The 23,517-nt window shown below is 43.5% G+C and overlaps 1 protein-coding gene across 1 annotated transcript; it reads right to left on the bottom strand.

Annotated features, from left to right (window-relative positions):
- Window positions 1-2,985: 2,985 nt before the first annotated feature.
- Window positions 2,986-6,746, bottom strand: LOC125787880 (CD209 antigen-like protein D). Its single transcript, XM_049472695.1, has 5 exons — window positions 6,679-6,746; window positions 5,145-5,152; window positions 4,804-4,946; window positions 3,236-3,342; window positions 2,986-3,135 (listed from the first exon to the last, which is right to left on the bottom strand). The coding sequence occupies exons 1-5, from the start codon at window positions 6,744-6,746 to the stop codon at window positions 2,997-2,999; spliced, it is 465 nt and encodes a 154-aa protein (XP_049328652.1). The 3' UTR covers window positions 2,986-2,996.
- Window positions 6,747-23,517: the final 16,771 nt, after the last annotated feature.

Raw genomic sequence — 23,517 nt, 5'->3', positions numbered from 1 at the left:
TGAACAGCGGTGAAGCTGAATGTGTATAAGTATTTTACAAAATACATAAATAATAAACACATTTATGTGCTATTGTAGTTAGTCCTGCCTATATGCCGCTCTTAAACAGAAGAAACTGAATGAAAACGTTAGAAAAGCCCTGACTTTAGATATTTTCAAATCAAAGATTAAAATACTCGTTTTTCTGGAATGGCACTTTCGTGATTTTTTTCCTTTATTGCAGTAATTGCATTAAATCGTGTATACGTATGTGTGTGTGTGTGTGTGTGTATATATTGTGTATACACGATTTAATGCAAGACAGACAGACACTTTATTGATCCCTGAGGGGAAATTTTGGAATTACTGCAATAAAGATAAAAAATCACGAGTGCCATTCCAGAAAAACGAGTATTTTAATCTTTGATTTAAAAATATCTAAAGTCAGGGCTTTTCTAACGTTTTCATTCAGTTACTTCTGTTTAAGAGCGGCATATAGGCAGGACTAACTACAGTAGCACATAGATGTGTTTAAACTGTTAATATAGTATTTTGTAAAATACTTATACACATTCAGCTTCACCGCTGTTCAGAAGTTTAAATCGCGCTACGTTTAACCAGTAGTAACGCAGTTTCCGCCTTCTTTTGACAGATCTGTTAAGGTGATTGGCTGCAGTAAAAAATGATGGACAGCTTGGTCTGTCTGAGGATTGGCTTAACAAAAAGTGATTGACAACGAAAGTGTAGTATCTGATTGGCTGCAGTCGAAAATGATTGACACATGCACCGCCCTTTAGCCACGCCCACTGGTGCTCCGGCCTGCAGCATTACCCTTCTCAAGTGCTCTACTGGCTGCATTATTGAGGGGAAACGTGTTAAAAATGCTGAGTGAAGATTGTTGCTAAGACAGAAATCACCCCTAGAAATCTCTGATTGAGTGGAGGTTTGGTTTTTATATTCAGCAGGTTTATTTTAGGTTAAAACACTTAAGAATAGACAGGTCAAACTTCTGTTTTCTTTTTCCATAAATATCAATAAAAGTGTCTCCTGCTGATAAGGGCGTGGGAGCGGGTTTGATATTGGGGGGACACATGTCCTTATATGAATCAAAGCCCACCTTATAGTCTCTTAGAACAACATTTATGGGATTACCTTTAATCACAAATAAACCGTTCTATTCTGTACTTCTGTTTATTATTAGATACATCCAAGTAAAGGTCACTTTACAACCTAAACATGTTACTCCACTTTACATTTACTGTTGTTAGAAGAAAATATGCGTGCAATGTCTGAATTAAATACATATATGAAAAAAAACTGATGAGGTATCAGTATTGGCATGTCAATTCTGTTGTATATTTGTATATTTACATTTACGCCACCTTTTTCGACTAAAAGTACTTCTTATGACGGTGGTCTTTTAGGAAAAAGAATGTAACCTTATGTTTCATAGATATTTTTGGCAGAATTTTATATAAGCGTGAGATAACCCAAGCCCTCCTAGTCTGTTAGGGTGCTTTCACACCTGAAAGTCCGGACTGTGGTTCTTGTGTTTGCTATACTGATTTCTAGCTGCCTTCAAGTCGTGTCGGAAATATCGCATATATGAGATGAGATCACAGGAACGCCATCACAAACTCATATTTACCAGTGGGAAACTCGGATTTTTAGATAAGCCCCGAGTTTCCCAGTTGGGGGCGTTTTAGTAAAAAGAGGTCAATAAATGAATAGAATTTATTTTAATTGATAAATAGGTTGTTATTAGCTGACTAATTAAATCACTAGCAATATGTGAAAAAAACGTAAAAGTCTAGAGCCATGTTCCCAATGACTACATTCTATTAGGTTTAGAAAAATGAATGAAAGATTCCCCTGGCGGTCCGGGGATACAGGTTGTTTCTGTCTCTTTTACCAGTTGACCAATCCTGCTTTAGAGGAGGATATGACCCCCTACCTAATTAACATACAAATGCAGAAATAAATAAATGCAGACATAGCTTTACATCAGGCCTGAAACATATTTCAGTTTCAGTTCATAAACATTTTAATAACAAAAGTAGCCTAGGTTTAAAATTGTAAAATGGTCCCAAGGACGCTCCGAAGCAACAGCGGGAACGTTCTTTGGAGGAGAGAAGAAAAAAAGGTATAGAAATCAATGCTAAAGAAAAAAAACATAAAACAACGCAAGTGGAAGAAAAAAGAAGCAAAGGAAATCCAAGAATGGATGTAAAAGGAGAGAACTGTGCAGTGCTCAGCCTGTTTTTGCTGAGTTGTTTTATTTTTTGTTTATTTTGAGCTGAAAGCTGTCTTTCGTTTCTACGTGTCATTTTGCGGCATTTCCTTTGTTTTGTTTCCTGCCTTTTCCTCCACACCTCTTCTGAGGTGTTTGTTATTCCACCCATTCTCCAGAGTCCTTTGTGAAGAATCAGTTGCACCTCACTAGTTCAGCAATGTTAATGAAAATTACTAATAAATTATATTCATAATATATTATCTATATACATGTGAGTAGTTGATTTAATAAATTTATATATACAAATACATATATATTAATAATTATTATTCATTTGGATCCAACACCTTCTCCAATCTTAACAGCAGTATAGATAACGTATTTATTGATTGATTATAAAATTGTGTACTAATGGTTAAGATGTACATTAGGGCACCACTTGTCTTCTCTATAAAGACTAGACTAGCTAAGTGTCTGTGTCAGCAATTTAGAATAGCTGAATGCATTCATTAGAAGGGATGTCCAAAAACGTTTGAACATAATGATTTGGTTTCCCAAACAAAGATTAAGGCAATATTTGTTTTACACAGAATTTTGAATGGAGATTTTCCACTATAAGTGAAAATTGTTTATGACTAGGATTAATCAGTCTTAATAATCGTGAAATGCATCTGTATTTCACACTCCTGTTTTCAGCTGAATCAACTTCTTTTTTTACTTTATTTGATTTAAACACTTTAAAAAAGGTAATATAATTACACACTTCTCACACAATAAAGACTCTTTATACTCTCTTTTCACAGATCCAAACCAACTGGTTGCTACAGGGATAATCAACCCAGTTCTTCACAGGATCAGACCCATAGCCGTATAAACCACAGTCCTCATCTCCCTTACTGTTGGGTTCTCCAGGGTACCAGAACCTATCAGAGAGAAGGAGAGTATCAGAGTGTTTATCAGAGCAGTGAGGAGTGAGAGTCAGTAACTGCATCATGATCAGAGTTCAGTTCAGGAGTCTCTTACCCAGTGATCAGTTCTGATCCGTCCACCCATTTCCAGACCCCCTCTGTTTCACCGTCACTCAGACCAATCCAAACCAGCTGATCTTTTCTCAATGTGTTAATGAAGACCTGTTGAAGTACAATAACTGTTTACACATTTCCAACTACCCACCTCTCACACACACACACACACACTTAAGACACAAGTCAACATTTAAGCAGTTTAAACTATTCCATAAGAACCAGAACTCTTCCACCTGCAGGAAACCTGTGAGATCAACAGCACTGAGCTGTTTACTTCTAGCTGTGTTCATGTCATGGCTGGACAGAAACTACAGCACGTGCAGATGCAGTAAAAGGTTTATTAAATATAACAGTACACGACAGAGTGGTCAAAAACGAGCAGGGTCAAAAACCAGAAGCAGCAAAATAGGGGAATAACACATACCATAAACAGTAACCAGTCCAGAGATCATACACAGCAGGGCAATGGCAGAGACAAGACAAAAATCGGAATCGGAAAAACAATCCACAGCAGAGGGCAGGCAGGAATCGAAGTCGGTGAAAAGGCAATCCAAGGTCATACACAAAATAGAACACAGACAAGAGAAAAACGCTTTGTAATGCAGGGTTAACCAAACAATTTCTCGGCGAGGTGTGTGCATGAAGATGGCCTATTTATACTGAGCATGATCAGTATTCAGGAGAAAGATGGGTAGTGTCATGTGATCAGGTGCATGCGTTCTGGGCTGTGTAGTCCGGAGGTTGGAGATCACAGGCTGAGCTGAGTGTGGGGCGTGACAGTTCAACAAGTGGATCAGATACAGCAGTGCTGCTGGAGTTTTTAAACACCTCAGTGTCACTGCTGCACTAAGGATCTTTCAATAACCAGAAATATCCACACATGTACCTGCTGTGGTGCAAATGAAAGTGGTAAAGACAACCACGAGGGAGGGAATAACTACTCTCTACTTATACTTCCGGACTGATTCTTCTCTAGTTTTGTGTTTTGAGAGTGTCCTTTCACTACTGGTAGCATGAACCAGTAGCTGCAGTCCTCAAAGATTGCACAGGTAGCACAACTTCACAAGGATCGCACATCCCTACAGGCTGTTGCAAAAAGGTTTGCTGTGTCCTCCAGCACAGTCTGAAAAGCATGGAGGAGATAGAGTAAACAAATCAAGGAGAACTGCTATCTGCTCCTTTATAGGAAAAGCACTGCCAGAGCCCTATAAACTGATCTCCAGCAGGATATGGGTGCACTGAACAATGTTAGCCAGATGCTGTTAGATGCTGAGATGAAATCCTCAGAGTTACTGTCTGATCTTACACTGGTGCTGTGGGTCCTGGGTTTCTCCCGGTGCACTTCCTGAATAATGAAGGCATTTGTGGCATTGACTGGCTCTTACGTTTTCCAGACCACAGTCCAACTGATGAGAACCTCTGGGAATTTATGTATTAGTGCAACCAACAACGCCAATTTGCACCACAGACTGTCCAGAAGTTCCTTCTCAACTTCTCTTTTCAATCTTTCTTTCATCGAGATCTAAATACTCTCTCTCTCTCTCTCTCTCTCTCTCTCTCCCTCACCTGTTCTTCTCTGCTGTTGATGATCACCAAGTCTGATCCTCTCTTTCTGCAGTCGTTTCTGCTCTCAGTCCAGTTCTTCTTCTCAGTAGAGACGTAGTAAAGACTGGAGTTTAAGTAGATCCACACTTCCCTAGCTGCTTTATCTATGGATGAAACACAAAAACAAAGCATTATTTAAAAAAACACATATGGTCACGTCTGGGTCACGATTGCTTGATGGTCTTTACAGTAAAAGACTTTTTAACGCTCTTGTCTACATGATTACAATTCTGAGAGATGTGAAACAGAGCTGGCAGAAAGAAATGAGACACAAATGTGTGAGTTAACCTGAAAGAACGTACCATTCAGACTTTACAGGTAAGATACAAATTTAATGGAACACTTAAGATTTAAGGCAAATTACTGCATCTGAATATGGAACTGAATGCACTTAGACTGTTTTTATATTTGCGCTTGATGAACACCTTCAAATAGCTCTTTACGAGTACAACGCGTTGTGGATTAAATGTAACTCCATAGTGTAACGATGTGGAAGGATTTAGTGGCACAACTCTGTACCAGTTTACCTCAAACCAGTGTTAGAATGGTGTTCCTAAAAAGTGATTAAAAGTGCAATTAATCACTAACCCAGTTCAGAACACCTTCTTTGGAGCCCGTCTCTCTCTGCCTGTAACTGGTCTCTCTCTGCAGTCAGGTTGGTGTTACTGGTCTGTAACTGGTCTCTCTCTGCAGTCAGGTGGTTGAACTGGATCCACAGCACTGTGATGGCAGTCAGCAGGAGAACACACAGCAGACCCAGACCCACTGCAGCCAGTCTGTAGCGTCTGCTTCCTGCAGAGCGACTCTCTATGAGGAAAAAACACAGATACATGAACTTTACTCATAGAAACAATGAATACACTGATATGTCAAAAGTCATGGGATAGCAGTATGTAAATTGATTGTGAAGGGTTGCCTCAGGGCATGGCTTGTTAATGCCCACACCTGTATAAATTGTGAAAGTGAAGACTTGTTAGTGTGCTCATGGCAATGGCATTGGTGAACACCAATGATCGCACCTGCAACCACTTTTCCAACACTCAACAACATTTGTGGACAGGCAGCCTAATTGCCACCCGAGGCTGCATAGGAGGGAGGAACAGGACAAGACCGTTGTTACCCCATCACCTTTGCCTTTCACTTTCAGCTCCAGCCAGTTTCAGCATTTGCCCTGGAGCTTAAAGTTGTGGTGGATAAAAAAAAGATTAGTGACAAAACTACACAAAACCTGAGTCGGAATCAAAAGTGAGTAGCCATTTTTTACTACATTTTACTACAAACCTAATGCCACGTATACGGGATACGTGCAGACTGGCCAGATACTAGTACTACATATGCTTATATCTTGCGTTCATGCGGTCACCTGCCCTGCACACCCACATATACACTTGACCAGTTCAAGTATCCTAATTCTAGTTACAAGTATATATGAATGTATATATGAATGTGGCAGGAGAAATAAAAAAAAAAAAATATATATATATATATATATATACTATACCCTCCTCCTTATTAATTATAAATCACCTCCAAAAATATAAATTTCTATCCCAAAGTGAAAGGCAATGGTGACAGGGTAACAAATCTCTTGTCCTGGTCTGCCCTCCCATGCGAATGGGAAATGCTAGAAGAGAGGAGTGTCATGGAGCAAGGCAAGAGAACCACAGACCCACCCCCACGCCACAGCCATGGTTATGGGGTGTCCAGCTTAGCGAAATGAACTGATTAGCTCAGCTGGGCACATTTACAGGCCAGGACTATATATATATATATATATAATACTCTGTGGCGGGGCGAGGCCCGGCCAACGCATTACAACGCCGCTGACACACTCACTCGCAGCCGCTCTCCAGGGTGCTGAAAACCGTCAGCACCAACCTGAAGACAGCGCCACGAGAACACATGGGGCGAGGGCGAGCCAATGACGGGCCGAGGGGAGCTCCATAAAAACTGGCAGCAGACACTTGTCTGTGGGCTGCCGTCCAGACGAGACACTAATCACTGTTTCTGTTTCTCCCGCGTTTGTGTGCCTCTCTGTGAGCTCTCTTAGGACCCTGACGAGCCGTGTGGACTGCCGAACTTCAGAGGAGGTGGGGAGTGAAGTAAAAGCTCTCGGGGAGAGAGCCACTCAGCCTGGGACCGCATCTCCTACAAAACCGGCACTTGCACAGCCCGTTTTCTTTTTTTTCTCTTTTTTTTCCCCCTTCACTGTTCTACCACCAATAAAAACCCCTACGGGGAAGTTTATGTTCAGCACTCCCGTGTCCGTCCTGGTCCTTACCGGCTAGAGCAGCCCACACTGGTGGAGAATGCGGACTTACTGGACCGGAGTGACCAGAACTGGACAGTAAAAAAAATATATATAATTTTTTTTTTTTTAATTAAATTAATTTCTCTTCCCCCATCACCTCTCGTGGTGCTCTCTCTCTCTCTCGCTCCTGTGCCATGGATCAGGTCCTGCAACACCTCCTGGAGACGAGCCTCAGGCAGCAGGACGTAACCCAGGAACTCGCCAGGGGGTTGCGTGAACTGACCAACGACCTGGTGGCATCCCGCCAAACCGCACAGGCCGCCGCGCTACCGGATCTGCGACGCAGCGCCCACCACCTCCTCACGAAGCTGTCCCCGGGGGACGACGTAGAGGCATTCCTGTACACCTTTGAATGCGTGGCGGAAAGAGAAGTATGGGAAAGAGAAGAGTGGGCCACAATAATTGCTCCCTTCCTCATGGGGGAGGCTCAGCTAGCCTATTATTCCCTTCCTCCAGACCAGGCCACTGACTATGAGACACTGAAAAGGGAGATCCTGGCTCGCGTTGGGCTCGGATGACACAACTCCTCAGGGTCACCAAGCGCTGGCTCCAACCCGAACAGCTTAGCTCAGAAGCCATAACCGAACGAATCGCGATGGACCATTTTCTGCGCTCCCTACCTGGCGAGCTCCGAAAAGCGGTGGGCTTGAAGAACCCGGCCTGCGTGAGAGATATGATGGACACCACAGAGGCGCTGAGAGCATCCTCGACCTAGGCTGCCCCGAAAGGAAAGAGAACCCCCCCCTTCCATGCTCCATCGTCGTGAGAAGGTCCAAGCCCTGTGGTCGGACCCTCGAGGCCGCGATTTTGACCCGGCGAGGTATCAAGCCCGCGAGCCCCGCCCCCACGAACCTGTCCCGAGTCCCCGCGAGGCGCCCATGCCCACCGAGCCCGAGGTGATCCCCCGGCGACCGGCAGGACCTAAAGTGTGGCTCCACGGCCAAACCCACGGCTCGGCCCACTTGCGGAGGCTACGTCTCAATGGACGTGACGTCACCGCCATGCTGGACTCCGGGAGCACCATTATGCTCGGCCGGCCCTCCGCGATACCCTGGGTTCTTCCCCGAACTGAGACGGTAGAGGTTTCATGTGTCCACGGCGACGTGCGCCACGGCCCAGGTACGAGTGGGGAACCAATACAAAGACTGGCCACTCACGATCGGCCTTGTGGCACACTTGCCGGTGCCCCTCCTATTGGGATGTGACTACCCCAAGTTCGAGGAAGAGCTCCGGGGGTCGGCACGGCGCGCCACGCCCCAGCAGCCGCCGAGACGCAGCCAACCATGGCCCCAGCCCGCGTTAGCCGCCAGTGGACGCTCGGGAAGCAGCGGTAAAAGTTCAGAAGGTGAGAGAGACGAAATTTCTAACCCTGTTTTCTCTCTCCATCAACAGGTGCAGAAGGAGGGCGGTTTCGGCCACGAACAACGCGAGGATGATCGGCTCTGGCACTCGTTGGAAAATGTGCAAGAGGTGAATGGAGAGCCGCAGACTCCCTTCTTCATGGTGAAAGACCACCTCCTGTACCGCGTGACCGAGATAAATGGTGAGAGGGTCGAGCAGTTACTCCTGCCACGTAGCCAAATCCACAACGTCATGCAGCTGGCCCACCAGCATCCACTGGGAGGACATTTGGCAGCCGAAAACACCTTGGCCAGAATTCAACAGCGGTTCTACTGGCCGTCTATTCGAGCCGAGGTGAAGAATCACTATAGAAGGTACTCGACGGTCGTGGGACCGCTGCCAAAGTCTGCCCGGGGACATGAATACATCTTGGTCACCGTTGACTATGCTACCAGCTTCCCTGACGCGGTTCCCCTACGCAAAGCCACATCAAAGGCGGTGGAGCACGAGTTGGTACTCCTGATCAGTCGCGTGGGCATTCCTAAGAAAATCCTCACAGACCAGGGAACCCCTTTCGTTTCGAAGCTAATGACTGACCTTTGCTGGATGCTACAGGTACAACACCTCACCACTTCTGTATGGCACCCCCAAACAGACGGGCTGGTGGAGAGATTCAATCAGACACTAAAAAGGATGCTCAAGCGAATCGTAAGAGAGGACCCGCGCGACTGGGACCTCCTTCTTCCCCACGCTCTCTTCGCCATGTGGGAGGTACCCCAAGCCTCCACAGGGAAACATGATTACAGGACAACGAATCAGGCAAAAACATTAAACATACAAAATACAGAATACAGAACCCCCAGTGAGCACGGAGGCAAGGAAAAACTCCCTCAGAGCTGCAGGAGCATTGAACTCCTCTATGCTCGGAAGCCACGCGGACTCCTTGACGTGGTAAAAGAAGCCTGGGAGATGCAGCCTTCCCCATTCAGGTCAGTTATAGAATATGTTAAAACCATGCAAACACGGATTAACAAAGTGCTTCCCATTGTGAAGGAGCATATAGAGGAGGCCCAGGGTGCACAACAACGCGTATACAACCGCCCCGCCCTCCTGAGGGAATTCCAAGTGGGGGACCGAGTCATGGTGTTGATTCCCACCACAACCTGTAAATTCCTCGCCAGCTGGCACCCCAAGACCGAGAAAAAAATGCTTTTGCCACTCCATCCGGCCCGGCCAACGCATTACAACGCCGCTGACACACTCACGCGCAGCCGCTCTCCAGGGTGCTAAAAACCGTCAGCACCAGCCTGAAGACAGCGCCACGAGAACACGTGGCGCGAGGGCAGGCCGCCTAACCAGGCACGGCTGGCGGGTCCTAAAGACCACGCCGAGACCGGCCAATGACGGGCCGAGGGGAGCTCCATAAAAACTGGCAGCAGTCCGGACACTAATCACTCTCTGAAGTTTGCCCAGCAGGGCTACCTTCCATGGGGTTTTTCATGATATTTTATGTAATAGTTGTTTGCCTAGCCGACATGTTGTTGGCTATAAGATCAAGTTACCATCTTTTGCTCTGTTAAGTGTGAAACTAAGAACTGCAATGCAGGATTAAAGTTGCCATGCAATGAAAAAATCTGTAATGATGCTTTTTGTTGTCATTTGTACGCCTTAATGTTCCAGGGTTTGAAAATATTACAGTGTTTTTTAATAATATTAGTTTAATATCACAATTTTTTGCATTATTTGTTAATATTGTGAACAGGCACGTGTAGAGGGGGTGGCGGAGGGGGCTTGAGCAACTGCCCGTTTGGGTCTTACTGCCCTTATTGCCCCAAAGTGCTTCTTGATTATCAGCTTCCTGATTATCAGGTACACAGAGGTGCACATCTATCCCCATATGGTACAAAATGAACAATGCTAATGTATATAATTTAACAAGTTAATAGAGTATAACTTTCTCACACCCACATTTCAGTGGTTTCTAACCTAAGAAGCCCTCTCGGTTGGAAACCTTTCTTTTGTAGGCTTTTCTTAACCAAGCAGTGACACTGGTGTCTGACACACTTGTTCCAGCACCACACACTCTTACACCACTACCATACATAACTGCTGTCAAGTACACTTATCAGTAATCAGTAATTAGTAATGGTACCTGCTTGTTGTGTCTTCAGGATCCTCATTGTGTTGGTGTCCTCCATTTCTGTGTTGGGGTCTTGACCTCTAACAGCATCTGCACTCTCGTAGATATCCACCACCATCTCCACTTTATCTCCTCTGTTCATCTCCCCAAATCCAATCACATCATCATAAACACTCAGAGACATGTCTAATCTCTAAAAGACTGAAACACTGAATTACTGCGTCTCTGTAGGAACACTACAGCAGTGCTGCACCTCTCGGCTACTTTAACTACAGTAGTGCTGTTAATAAAGGAAGTGTCCAAGTGTCATCAGCTATATACAGTTCCTGTCTGAGCTGAAGGTGCGAAAACTGCAGCTCTCATTCTCTTTATTAAAGCTGATCTTAAATCTCTCATACACTACTACATTTATGAGATTAAAATATAAACTGAATATAACTTCTTTATGTATGTTTATGTGTTTATATTTCCATGCACAGTTCTGAAAGTACAGTACATGCATCACTCCACATTTCTAATGAGTGTTTTATCCACTGTTTCTCACACTGATCAGCAGCAGCAGTTTGATTCTCTCTCATAGATGAACCGAAGACATCAACTGTTCCATTCAGAAAACTGAGAGAAACATATTCACTAAACTGAGCTCTGAAAATCCGTATCTCAGTAAAAAATCAGTAGTTGCTCAGAGTTTCATAATCCTGTCAGGATCTTCAGTCTGGATTAGAAACAGGTTGAGTTTGGGTGTGACGCCATAATAAATCCACTAGAGGGAACCAATCAGCAGCTTAAATGCTGGATCTGAGGCTGTGAGGCTGATCAGTGATTTACAGTCTGCAGTAAAATTACAGATTAAAATATTTTATAAAAAACTAAAGGAGTAATTTATAGAAAAAATAATTAACAGTAAAATATTGTAGCATTAAATACAGATTAGAGGGTGAATAAGTGTTTCTGCTGGTGGAGCCGCCGCGATTCTCTGTGTAACAGTGAGAAAAACACAGTCTCAGAAACGTCTCAGCTCCATCCTCTAACCAGCGCTGTTTACTCAGAAACTGAAAACTTCATAAAGCTTTGTCTCGATCGTTCAGTCTGAGACGCTTCATCTGAAAGAGGGTTCTCTGCTCTGCGTCTCTGAAAACCTGTTTATTATTATAATCACACATCCAGCACATGAGCACAGTCACAGTTTGTACAGTTTGGATATTGATGCTCTAATGAAGGTTTTCAGAAGCTCCACCCTGAGATAAAGGCTGGGTTTGGGGTTTAGTGAGGATCTGGACCAGTTCAGCTGTAGAGAGATGGTAGGAGAATGGTTTGTGCTGCTGCTGTGCTAGAGCTTTGATACTCTGCCCGAACCCGACCTGACCCAAGGACCGACCCGAAATTCCGGGTCGGGCTCCAGAAAATAGTCCGAGATGTAGGCATCTGTTTTCTAATTATATTTTTATTTTATATAAAGCTCTGGTGTGATAATCACAATGTTGCCGAGTAACCAATTATTATTGTTCATGAAAGCGAACGAAATACCAAAAACTGAAAGTGAAAAAACATTTGTGTTAACTGAATCTAATAAAAACTGTAATTAAAAGGAAAAAACAGAACTAACTCGAACTGTATTGTGTGTTTATAAAACTAACTTAAATTAACTGAAATTACTGATAGAACACCCTCATTTTCGTATTTAATTTACTTATAAGCGCTGTTGTACAGCGGGCGGTGTTGTGCCGATTCTGTTCGCGAAGCGGAGTCGGATTCAGCTGGGAGTCGGATACGGCACAGCAGCGGATACGGCACAGCAGCGGCAGCGCGCGGCACCTCGTGGTCCGTGGCGTTTGTTCTCGTTTAAAGCGCTCGCGCTAGCCGCGAAATACGACAGAAAACACTGAGAAACTGCAGAATTATGTATGGGATTACAATATGAGCGCAAGGAGATAAAAGAGAAACAGGAGATTCAGTGTGTGAGAACCTTTACCCTAGCTCATACCAGAACTCAAATCTCTCTCTTTCTCTCTTTCTTGTTTCTTAGATTGATCTCTCTGATGAGATGTGTGAAAACTAATAAAAACTATCAAGCCCACTCTAAAAACAAATTAAAACTTACTGAACTGTAGGAGAAAAAAACTAAACAAAATTAAATTAAACTATAATAAAAATGAAAAAAGTAATCACGCAGCTCTGGGCCCATGTGAACTCCTCCGCGTTTGACTCGCAGCACTGTGTGTAGCTGTTCTTAAAATCATTTTAATGAAATAATAGTTCTATGCTTCTATGTTACAGTGTTAATTAACATAATTCTGATTATATTTCGCTCATTCAGACAGCCCGAAAACAGACAGTTTATGGGGCGGATCGGGTCGGCCTCGGGCTCATAATGACAGTTCATGGTTCGGGTTGGGTCGGGCTCGGGCAGAACAAGCACGGGCTCGGGCAGGGTCGGGTCGGATTTTTTGGGCCCGATCTAAGCTCTACGACCAACACAGTCCAACACATGAGGACGAGAGCATGCAGCTAACCAGGAACCAGGTGTTTGCCTCACCCAGCCCAGCCTGAGACTCCTGCTAGCTTCAGAATCTCGGACAAATGGGACAATAGGCTCAGCCAAAAGCTTCCTTGGTCACCACCCCTAGTGACCAGAACCGTCACTCCTTCACCTTCAGCTCTGGCTTTCAGCTCCAGACACCAGCAAAGCGAAATAGACTGAATAGCCGAACTGGGCTCATTTATAGGCCTGGACTGTTTCCAGCACCACACACACACTCTTACACCACTACCATACATGTGTCACTGCTGTCAAGTACACTTTTATCAGTATGAGATACCTGAGTTTACTGAGAACTTCCCAAGAACCTGTGATTTACTGATATTCTCTACAACACAATACAGTGGTGATCTGATAGCTACAGTGTAGTAATTCTGCTGCTTGTTCTTTATTATCACCAGAAAACAGTTAAACTTTCTCTAAGAGTTGAGTTTATACAGAGTACAGCTCAGTCTTTTACTATTATACAAAATGTTATTAGTAACGGTACCTGCTTTTTCTGTCTTCAGGATCCTCATCATGTTGGCGTCCTCCACCTCAGTGTCGGGGTCGAGGCCTCTAACAGAGTCTGAACTCTCATATATAACCACCGTTATCTCGTCTCGATCTGCTCTGTTCAGCTCCTCAAAGTAGATCAGATCCTCATAAACACTCAGAGACATGTCTAATCTCTAAAAGACTGAAACACTGAATTACTGCGTCTCTGTAGAAACACTACAGCAGTGCTGCACCTCTCGCCTACTTTAACTACAATAGTGCTGTTCATAAAGGAAGTGTCCAAGAGTCATCAACTCTATACGGTTTCCTGTTTGAGCTGAAGGCTTAAAAAACAGCAGAGCCCACCTGCTCTTTATTAAAGCTGATCTTAATCTCTCATACACGACTACATTTATGAGATTAAAATATAAACTGAGTATAACTTCTTTATGTATGTTTATATGTTTATATTTCCATGCACAGTTCTGAACGTCCAGTTCATCCATCACTCCACATTTCTAATGAGTGTTTTATCAACTGTTTATTTTTTATACACTGATCAGCAGCAGCAGTTTCATCAACTGTTTAATTCAGAAAACTGAGAGAAACATATTGACTAAACTGAGCTCTGAAAATCCAGTATTTGCTCAGAGTTTCATAATCCTGTCAGGATCTTCAGTCAGGATTAGAAACAGGTTGAGTTTGGGTGTGATGTCATGATAAATCCACTAGAGGGAGCCAATCAGCAGCTTAAATGCTGGATCTGAGGCTGGTCGGTGATCTACAGTTTGCAGTAAAATTACAGATAAAATATTTTATTAATCTTTGTGGTGTCTCTGGACAGGTCTAGATAATAAAAATAAAGGAGTAATTTATTGTAAAAAAAAAAAATTAACAGTAAAATATTGTAGCATTAAATACAGATTAGAGGGTGAATAAGGGTTTCTGCTGGTGGAGCCGCCACGATTCTCTGTGTAACAGTGAGAAAAACACAGTCTCAGATACGTCTCAGCTCCATCCTCTAACCAGCGCTGTTTACTCAGAAACTGAAAACTTCATAAAGCTTTGTCTCGATCGTTCAGTCTGAGACGCTTCATCTGAAAGAGGGTTCTCTGCTCTGCGTCTCTGAAAACCTGTTTATTATTATAATCACACATCCAGCACATGAGCACAGTCACAGTTTGCACAGTTTGGATATTGATGCTCTAATGAAGGTTTTCAGAAGCTCCACCCTGAGATAAAGGCTGGGTTTGGGGTTTAGTGATGATCTGGACCAGTTCAGCTGCAGAGAGACGGTAGGAGAATGGTTTGTGCTGCTGCTGTGCAGAGTGTGTGTCTCCATGTTAATTAGCTTGTGTATAATTGGATAATTTTACTTGTCACTGGAAGTTATACAGGTTTAAAGGGTTTAAACTAAAGCAGAGCGCTAAAGAGTGCATTTACATTCAGTAGCTGCATCATCATCAGCAGCCAGAGTCAGAGCGAGGCCAGTTGGCTGTGTGTGTCAGCACACCTGTCTCTTGGCGGATGTATAAGAGCTGGTGCTGTTTTCTGAGTGTGTTGACTGCCTAGTGATTGTTTTAAAAATGGGGTAAATTTTATTTAATTGTATATTGAGTTATTTTGAAGGAAGTATAAATTAACACTGTTATATAAGCTACGCACAGACTATTTTTCATTGTTTCAAAGAGTCCTTTTGTCAGTGTTGTCCCATTAAAAGATATATTTAAATATCTGCAGAAATGTGAGGAGTGTACTCACTTTCCTGATACACAGTATAAGCTAGGACTATTTCATTTTCACTGCAGCGCCCTCTCAGGTTCAACTGTGCTATAGGTGAGGATGATGTGTCAGCATACTTTGGTACACAGATACATCATAATGTGCAGATCAGTCAATCAATAATTCCACCCCCTGCATCTCACCGCTATCAGAGGCAAACTGCTGCAGCTCTGCCAATCAGCTCTCCCTCCTGCCCCGTCTCTAAACCCATACATCACCCAGTACCCCTCCCAAACGACCCCTTACATTTTTTAGCCTTTTCCAAATTTGAGTCACCTAAAATCAGGGGGTTTAGCCCTGTAAGTTTATTTGGGTGTGGTGGAGGGCAACTTAACTTAATGCAATAAACATTTGAGTTTAGTGAGTCTCTGTGTTTGTGTCTCTGTCTACTACTTCCTGTTTATCAGGTCTAAAGGGGTGCATGCTTATCCCCATACAGTACAAAATAAACAATGCTAATGTATATAATTTAACAAGTTAATAGAGTCTTACTTTCTCACACCCACATTTCACTGGTTTCTGACCTAAGAAGGCCTCTTGGTTGGAAACCTTTCCTTTGTAGGCTTTTCTTAACCAAGCAGTGACACTGGTGTCTGATACACTTGTTCCAGCACCCTGCACACTCTTAGACCACTACCATACATGTGTAACTGCTGTCAAGTACACTTATCAGTAATCAGTAATTAGTAATGGTACCTGCTTGAGGTGTCTTCAGGATCCTCATTGTGTTGGTGTCCTCCATGTCTGTGTTGGGGTCCTCCATGTCTGTGTTGGGGTCATGACCTCTAACAGCGTCTGCACTCTCGTAGATATCCACCACCATCTCCACTTTATCTCCTCTGTTCATCTCCCCAAATCCAATCACATCATCATAAACACTCAGAGACATGTCTAATCTCTAAAAGACTGAAACACTGAATTACTGCGTCTCTGTAGAAACACTACAGCAGTGCTGCACCTCTCGCCTACTTTAACTGAAATAAAGGAAGTGGTCAAGTGGCTCGTATAGTTTCCTGTGTGAGCTTAAGGTGTGAAAACAGCAGAGCCCACCTGCTCTTTATTAAAGCTGATCTTAATCTCTCATACACTACTACATTTATGAGATCACAACACATAACTTCTTTATGTATGTTTGTGTTTATATTTCCATACACAGTTCTGAACGTCCAGTTCATCCATCACTCAACATTTCTAATGCGTGTTTTATCCACTGTTTCTCACACTGATCAGCAGCAGCAGTTTGATTCTCTCTCATAGATGAACTGAAGACATCAACTGTTCCATTCAGAAAACTGAGAGAAACATATTCACTAAACTGAGCTCTGAAAATCCAGTATTTGCTCAGAGTTTCATAATCCTGTCAGGATCTTCAGTCAGGATAAGAAACAGGTTGAGTTTGGGTGTGACGTCATGATAAATCCACTAGAGGGAACCAATCAGCAGCTTAAATGCTGGATCTGAGAATGTGAGTGCTAAAGAATGCATTTATATTTAGTAACTGCATCACCCTCACAATATTTGTGATTGAGATTTTCACTAAAAGTAAAAACTGTGTATGACTAAGATTAATCAGAATGAATAACAGTGAAATGAGTCTTTATAGAACACTCCTGTTTTCAGCAGATTCTTGTTTTTGTCTTTATTTAATTAAACACTTTTAAAAAGAGAAGTTATTCAGGAGTAACAAAAAGGTAATATTACACACTTCTCACACAAATTCTACTCTTTATATTCTCTTTTCACAGATCCAAACCAACTGACGATTACAGGGATAGTCATTCCAGTTATTCACAGGATCAGAACCAATGTCAGTTGTAACACAGTCCTCATCTCCATTACTGTTGGGTTCTCCAGGTCTCCAGAACCTATCAGAGAGAAGGAGAGTATCAGAGTGTTTATCAGAGCAGTGAGGAGTGAGAGTCAGTAACTGCATCATGATCAGAGTTCAGTTCAGGAGTCTCTTACCCAGTGATCAGTTCTGATCCGTCCACCCATTTCCAGACCCCCTCTGTTTCACCGTCACTCAGACCAATCCAAACCCACTGACCTTTTCTCAATGTGTTAATGAAGACCTGTTGAAGTACAATAACTGCTTACACATATCCAACAACCCACCTCTCACAAAAATGTTTGCTGTGTCTCCCAGCATAGTCTCAAGAGAATGGAAGAGATAACAGAACCCACGAAGAGCTGGTAGCTGCTCCTTTATCTGAGGAGGACCATGAGGAGCACTGCCAGAGCCCTATAAATGGACAGTGTGGGGCCTCAGGTGGACAGAGTGTGTGGGCAGTTCCTGAATAATAAAGGCATAGATGGCATTAACTGTTCCCCAGACCTCAATCCAACTGAGACCTTCTGGGAATGTACAGTGGTATAAAAAAGTTTGGGCACCCCTGACCATTTTCATGATTTTCCTTTTTAAATTATTCAAATGTTCAGATCAGCAACTAGTTAAATATATCATATAGCAGACGAACACGGCGATATTTAAGAAGTGAAATTAAGTTTATAGGATTTACAGAAAGTGTGCAATAGTTATTTAAACAAAAATAGGCAAGTGCATACTTCTCTTCTTAACCTTTTTTTCGTTGAGATCCAATGAGTTACCAATTTATATGACGAGAGGAGCAAATAAAATGAACAGTGAGTGTAGAAACAAGGAGGTGGTCATAATATGTAAGTAGTTATACAGTGTTTTACAGGTAAATACACACTTACTCTCTCTCTCTCTCTCACCTGTTCTTCTCTGCTGTTGATGATCACCAGGTCTGATCCTCTCTTTCTGCAGTCGTTTCTGCTCTCAGTCCAGCTCTTCTCAGTAGAGACGTAGTAAAGACTGGAGTTAAAGTAGATCCACCCGTCTCTAGCTGCTTTATCTATGGATGAAACACATATGGTCACTTCTGGGTCACGACTGCTTTTTAACATTCTTCTCTGGTCTATATGATTACGATTCTGAGAGATGTAATACAGAGCTGCCAAAACTCATAAAGAAATGAGACACAACACAGAGTTAACCTGAAAGAACGTATCTACAATTCAGACTTTACAGGTAAGATACAGATTTAATGGAACATTTTACGGTTGTGATTCTGGTTTCAGAGATGAAAAACATTACTGGTGCAAGAATAACAACGGTAATCCAGTAGATGGAGGACAGAGCAAATCGGTTTAATCATTTTTACAACAGGTTTGACTGTCCTGCTCCTGCTGCCCCCTCCTCCTACCCTTCTGCAGCATCCACCGCCCTGTCACCACCAACGCCACCCCCCTACTCCTCCTCTCTTCCTGCAGCAGTTACCACACCATCATCACCACCACCATCTCCGTCATCGCCACCATCACCCTCACCTCCACCATCTTAATCATCACCACCATCACCCTCACCGCCACCACCAGAACCTCCAGCCAATCAGCCATCACCCTCACCTCCACCATCTGTCATCACTACCATTACTTTCACCTCCATCTTCATCATGTCCACCATCACCCTCACCTCCACCATCTCCGTCATCACCACCACCATCACCTCCACTATCACCGTCATCACCACCACCACCACCCTCACCTCCACCATCTCTGTCATCGCCACCATCACCCTCACCTCCACCATCTTAATCATCACCACCATCACCCTCACCTCCACCATCTTAATCATCACCACCATCACCCTCACCTCCACCATCTTAATCATCACCACCATCACCCTCACCTCCACCATCTGTCATCACTACCATTACTTTCACCTCCATCTTCATCATGTTCACCATCACCCTCACCTCCACCATCACCGTCATCACCACCACCATCACCCTCACCTCCACCATCTTAATCATCACCACCATCACCCTCACCTCCACCATCTTAATCATCACCACCATCACCCTCACCTCCACCATCTTAATCATCACCACCATCACCCTCACCTCCACCACCTGTCATAACTACCATTACTTTCACCTCCATCTTCATCATGTCCACCATCACCCTCACCTCCACCATCTCCGTCATCACCACCACCATCACCTCCACTATCACCGTCATCACCACCACCACCCTCACCTCCACCATCTCCGTCATCACCACCATCACCCTCACCTCCACCATCTTAATCATCACCACCATCACCCTCACCTCCACCACCAGGACCTCCAGCCAATCAGCCATCACCCTCACCTCCACCATCTGTCATCACTACCATTACTTTCACCTCCATCTTCATCATGTTCACCATCACCCTCACCTCCACCATCACCGTCATCACCACCACCATCACCCTGACCTCCACCATCTCTGTCATCAACAACATAACCCTCAACTCCACACTCCTCCTCATCATCACCACTATTACCCTCACTTCCACCATCTTCATCAACACCACCATCAGCTGGCAGACAAATCAGCTCCCCCAGTTCATCAACCTTTACTGCAGACCAAGTCAGGAGACAGCTGAGGAGACGTCACCTCAGGAAGGCAGCTGGCCCGGACAGAGTGTGCCCCAGAATGCTCAAGGCATGTGCTGTCCAACAGGGTGAGCTCCTCCAACATGTGTTTAACCTGAGTCTGCGTCTGGGGAGGGTTCCTGCCACAGGGAAGACCACCTGCCTCACTCCTGTTCCCAAGAAGGCACACCCAAAGGAGCTGAATGACTACAGGCCGATCACTTTAACATTTCACGTGATGAAGACCATGGAGCGACTGCTGCTGCACCACCTCAGACCTCAGGTCCACCATGCTGAGGACCCACTGCAGTTTGCGTACTGCGAGAAGGTAGGAGTGGAAGACGCCATCCTCTATTTTCCGCACAGAGCTCACTCTCATCTGGACAAGAGGGGTGGTGCCTCCAGTGCCTTCAACACCATCCAGCCCCTACTACTTAGAGACAAGCTGCTCAAGATGGAGTTGGATATGCACCTGGTCACCTGGATCACTGACTAACTTACTGGGACACCACAACATCCATCCATCCATCCATTCATCCATCTATCTATCTATCCCAGTTCAACCTCAAAACCAGTGTTAGAATGGTGTTCCTAATAAAGTAATTAAAAATTGCAATTAATCACTAACCCAGTTCAAAACACCTCCTCTGGAGCCCGTCTCTCTCTGCTTGTAACTGGTCTCTCTCTGCAGTCAGGTTGGTGTAACTGGTCTGTAACTGGTCTCTCTCTGCAGTCAGGTTGGTGTAACTGGTCTGTAACTGGTCTCTCTCTGCAGTCAGGTGGTTGAACTGGATCCACAGCACTGTGATGGCAGTCAGCAGGAGAACACACAGCAGACCCAGACCCACTGCAGCCAGTCTGTAGCGTCTGCTTCCTGCAGAGCGACTCTCTATGAGGAAACACAGATACATGAACTTTAATCATAGAAACAATAAATACACTGATTTATCAAACGTCATGGGACAGCAGTAGGTAAATTGATCATGGAGGGTTACCTCAGGGAACAGTATAGGAACCTCTGGGTGGGAGGACAGGATATTTGTAACCCTTTCACCATTAGCTCTGGCTTTTAGCTCCAGACACCAGGGCACGCCTTATATTTGACCCTGGTAGGTACAATTCTAGAAGAGGGTATCATGGGGCAAGGCAAAAGGGGCCCACCCCATCGCCTCGGCCCCGGTCAGGGGTGCCAACTTCCTGGTGAAAAAAAATGCTAAAGAGCTATAATGCTCATTTAGGTTTGTTTCGGTGTGGTGGAGGGCAACTTTATTCAATAAACGTCTGTTTTATTTCACTGGGTCCCTGTGTTTGTGTCTCTCTCTACTGCTTCCTGTTCATCAGGTCCAAAATAAACAAAAGTATATAATTTAACAAGTTCAAGTCCACCTTTCTCACACCCACATTTCACTGGTTTCTGACCTCTTGGTTGAAAACCTTTCTTTCGTAGGCTTTATCTTAACCAGTGTCTGATACACTTGTACCAGCACCATACACTCTTACACAACTACCATACATGTGTCACTGCTGTCAATTACACCTTTATCAGTATGAGATACCTGAGTTTACTGAGAACTTCCCAAGAACCTGTGATTTACTGATATTCTCTACAACACAATACAGTGGTGATCTGATAGCTACAGTGTAGTAATTCTGCTGCTTGTTCTTTATTATCACCAGAAAACACTTCTGTAAAGAGTAGAGTTTCTACAGAGTACAGCTCAGCCTTTTACTATTATACAACAAATTTAGTAATGGTACCTGCTTGTTGTGTCCATTTATGCCTTTTCAAGTCCTCCATCTCAGTGTCGGGGTCGAGGCCTCTAACAGCGTCTGAACTCTCATATATAACCACCGTTATCTCGTCTCTATCTGCTCTGTTCAGCTCCTCAAAGTAGATCAGATCCTCATAAACACTCAGAGACATGTCTAATCTCTAAAAGACTGAAACACTGAATTACTGCGTCTCTGTAGAAACACTACAGCAGTGCTGCACCGCTCACCTACTTTAACTACAATAGTGGTTTTAATACAGGAAATGACTAGGTACCAAATGCCATCCTCTTTAGACAGTGTGGTTGATTGTAAATGCTGTTCTCACGCTCATGAACAAAGCTGCTTCTGACCCTCATAAACTGTACTTCTTATATAATATAATATAATATAACTTGAGTATAACTTCGTATGTTTCTGTTTATATTCATATGCACGGTTCTGAAAGTCCAGTTCATCCATCACTCCACATTTCTAATGAGTGTTTTATCCACTGTTTCTCACACTGATCAACAGCAGCAGTTTGTTTCTCTATCAACTGTTCCATTCAGAAAACAAAAAACTTATAACTCATTAGAAACACGTTCAGTTTGGGTGTGACGTCATGATAATTCCACTAGAGGGAGCCAATCAGCAGCTTCAATGCTGGATCTGAGGCTGGTCGATGATTCACAGTCTGCAGTTAAATTACAGATTAAAATATTTAATTAATCTTTGTGGTATCTCTGGACAGATCTGAAAAAAAAATAAAGGAGTAATTTATTGTAAAAATAATTAACAGTAAAATATTGTAGCATTAAATACAGATTAGAGGGTGAATAAGGGTTTCTGCTGGTGGAGCCGCCACGATTCTCTGTGTAACAGTGAGAAAGACACAGTCTCAGATACGTCTCAGCTCCATCCTCTAACCAGCGCTGTTTACTCAGAAACTGAAAACTTCATAAAGCTTTGTCTCGATCGTTCAGTCTGAGACGCTTCATCTGAAAGAGGGTTCTCTGCTCTGCGTCTCTGAAAACCTGTTTATTATTATAATCACACATCCAGCACATGAGCACAGTCACAGTTTGTACAGTTTGGATATTGATGCTCTAATGAAGGTTTTCAGAAGCTCCACCCTGAGATAAAGGCTGGGTTTGGGGTTCAGTGAGGACCTGGACCAGTTCAGCTGTAGAGAGACGGTAGGAGAATGGTTTGTGCTGCTGCTGTGCTGAGTGTGTACCTTCATGTTAATTAGCTTGTGTATAATTGGATGCTAATTTACTTGTCATAGGAAGTTATACAGGTTTTAAGGGTTTAAACTAAAGCAGAGTAGCTGTATCACCATCAGCAGCCAGAGTCTGAGAGAGAACAAGTGGTTGTGTGTTATCAGCACAGGTGTCTGTTGGCTGATGTATCAGAGCTGGGGATCTGGTGATTTCCTCTAAAAGTGTGTTGGCTGCGTAGTAATGCTGGACTGACTGCAGCTGGAGACGAGCATTGCTAGAGAAAAGGGCAGTTCATCTGAATGGTGATTGGGTAATTTGCCCCACAAATTTAAGATGAAACTCGGGTAAAATAAGAATTAAATTGTTATGTTCAGTAGCTGTGTATTCAGAACACTATTGTCCTTCTCTACGTGGACTAGACCTGCTGAGCATTCGCACATCTGTGTCAGCAGTTTAAAGTAGATAAATGCATTTATTAGAAGGAATGTACAAAAATGTTTGGACCTAATGGGTTATCTCATGTTATGTTTTGTTGTTTTGACATAAAATACTATACCATTAATATTAATGACAACAAAATGCAATTAAAAAAAAACAGAATCGTTCATGACAAAAAAAAACACGTAGAAAATCAATTATTTATTTATTATTGCTGTATTATTTCAAAC

Source organism: Astyanax mexicanus, chromosome 25 (genome assembly GCF_023375975.1).
Source record: "Astyanax mexicanus isolate ESR-SI-001 chromosome 25, AstMex3_surface, whole genome shotgun sequence".
In the NCBI taxonomy this organism is placed as follows: domain Eukaryota; kingdom Metazoa; phylum Chordata; class Actinopteri; order Characiformes; family Acestrorhamphidae; genus Astyanax; species Astyanax mexicanus.
This window is presented reverse-complemented; position numbering and strand designations above follow the sequence as displayed.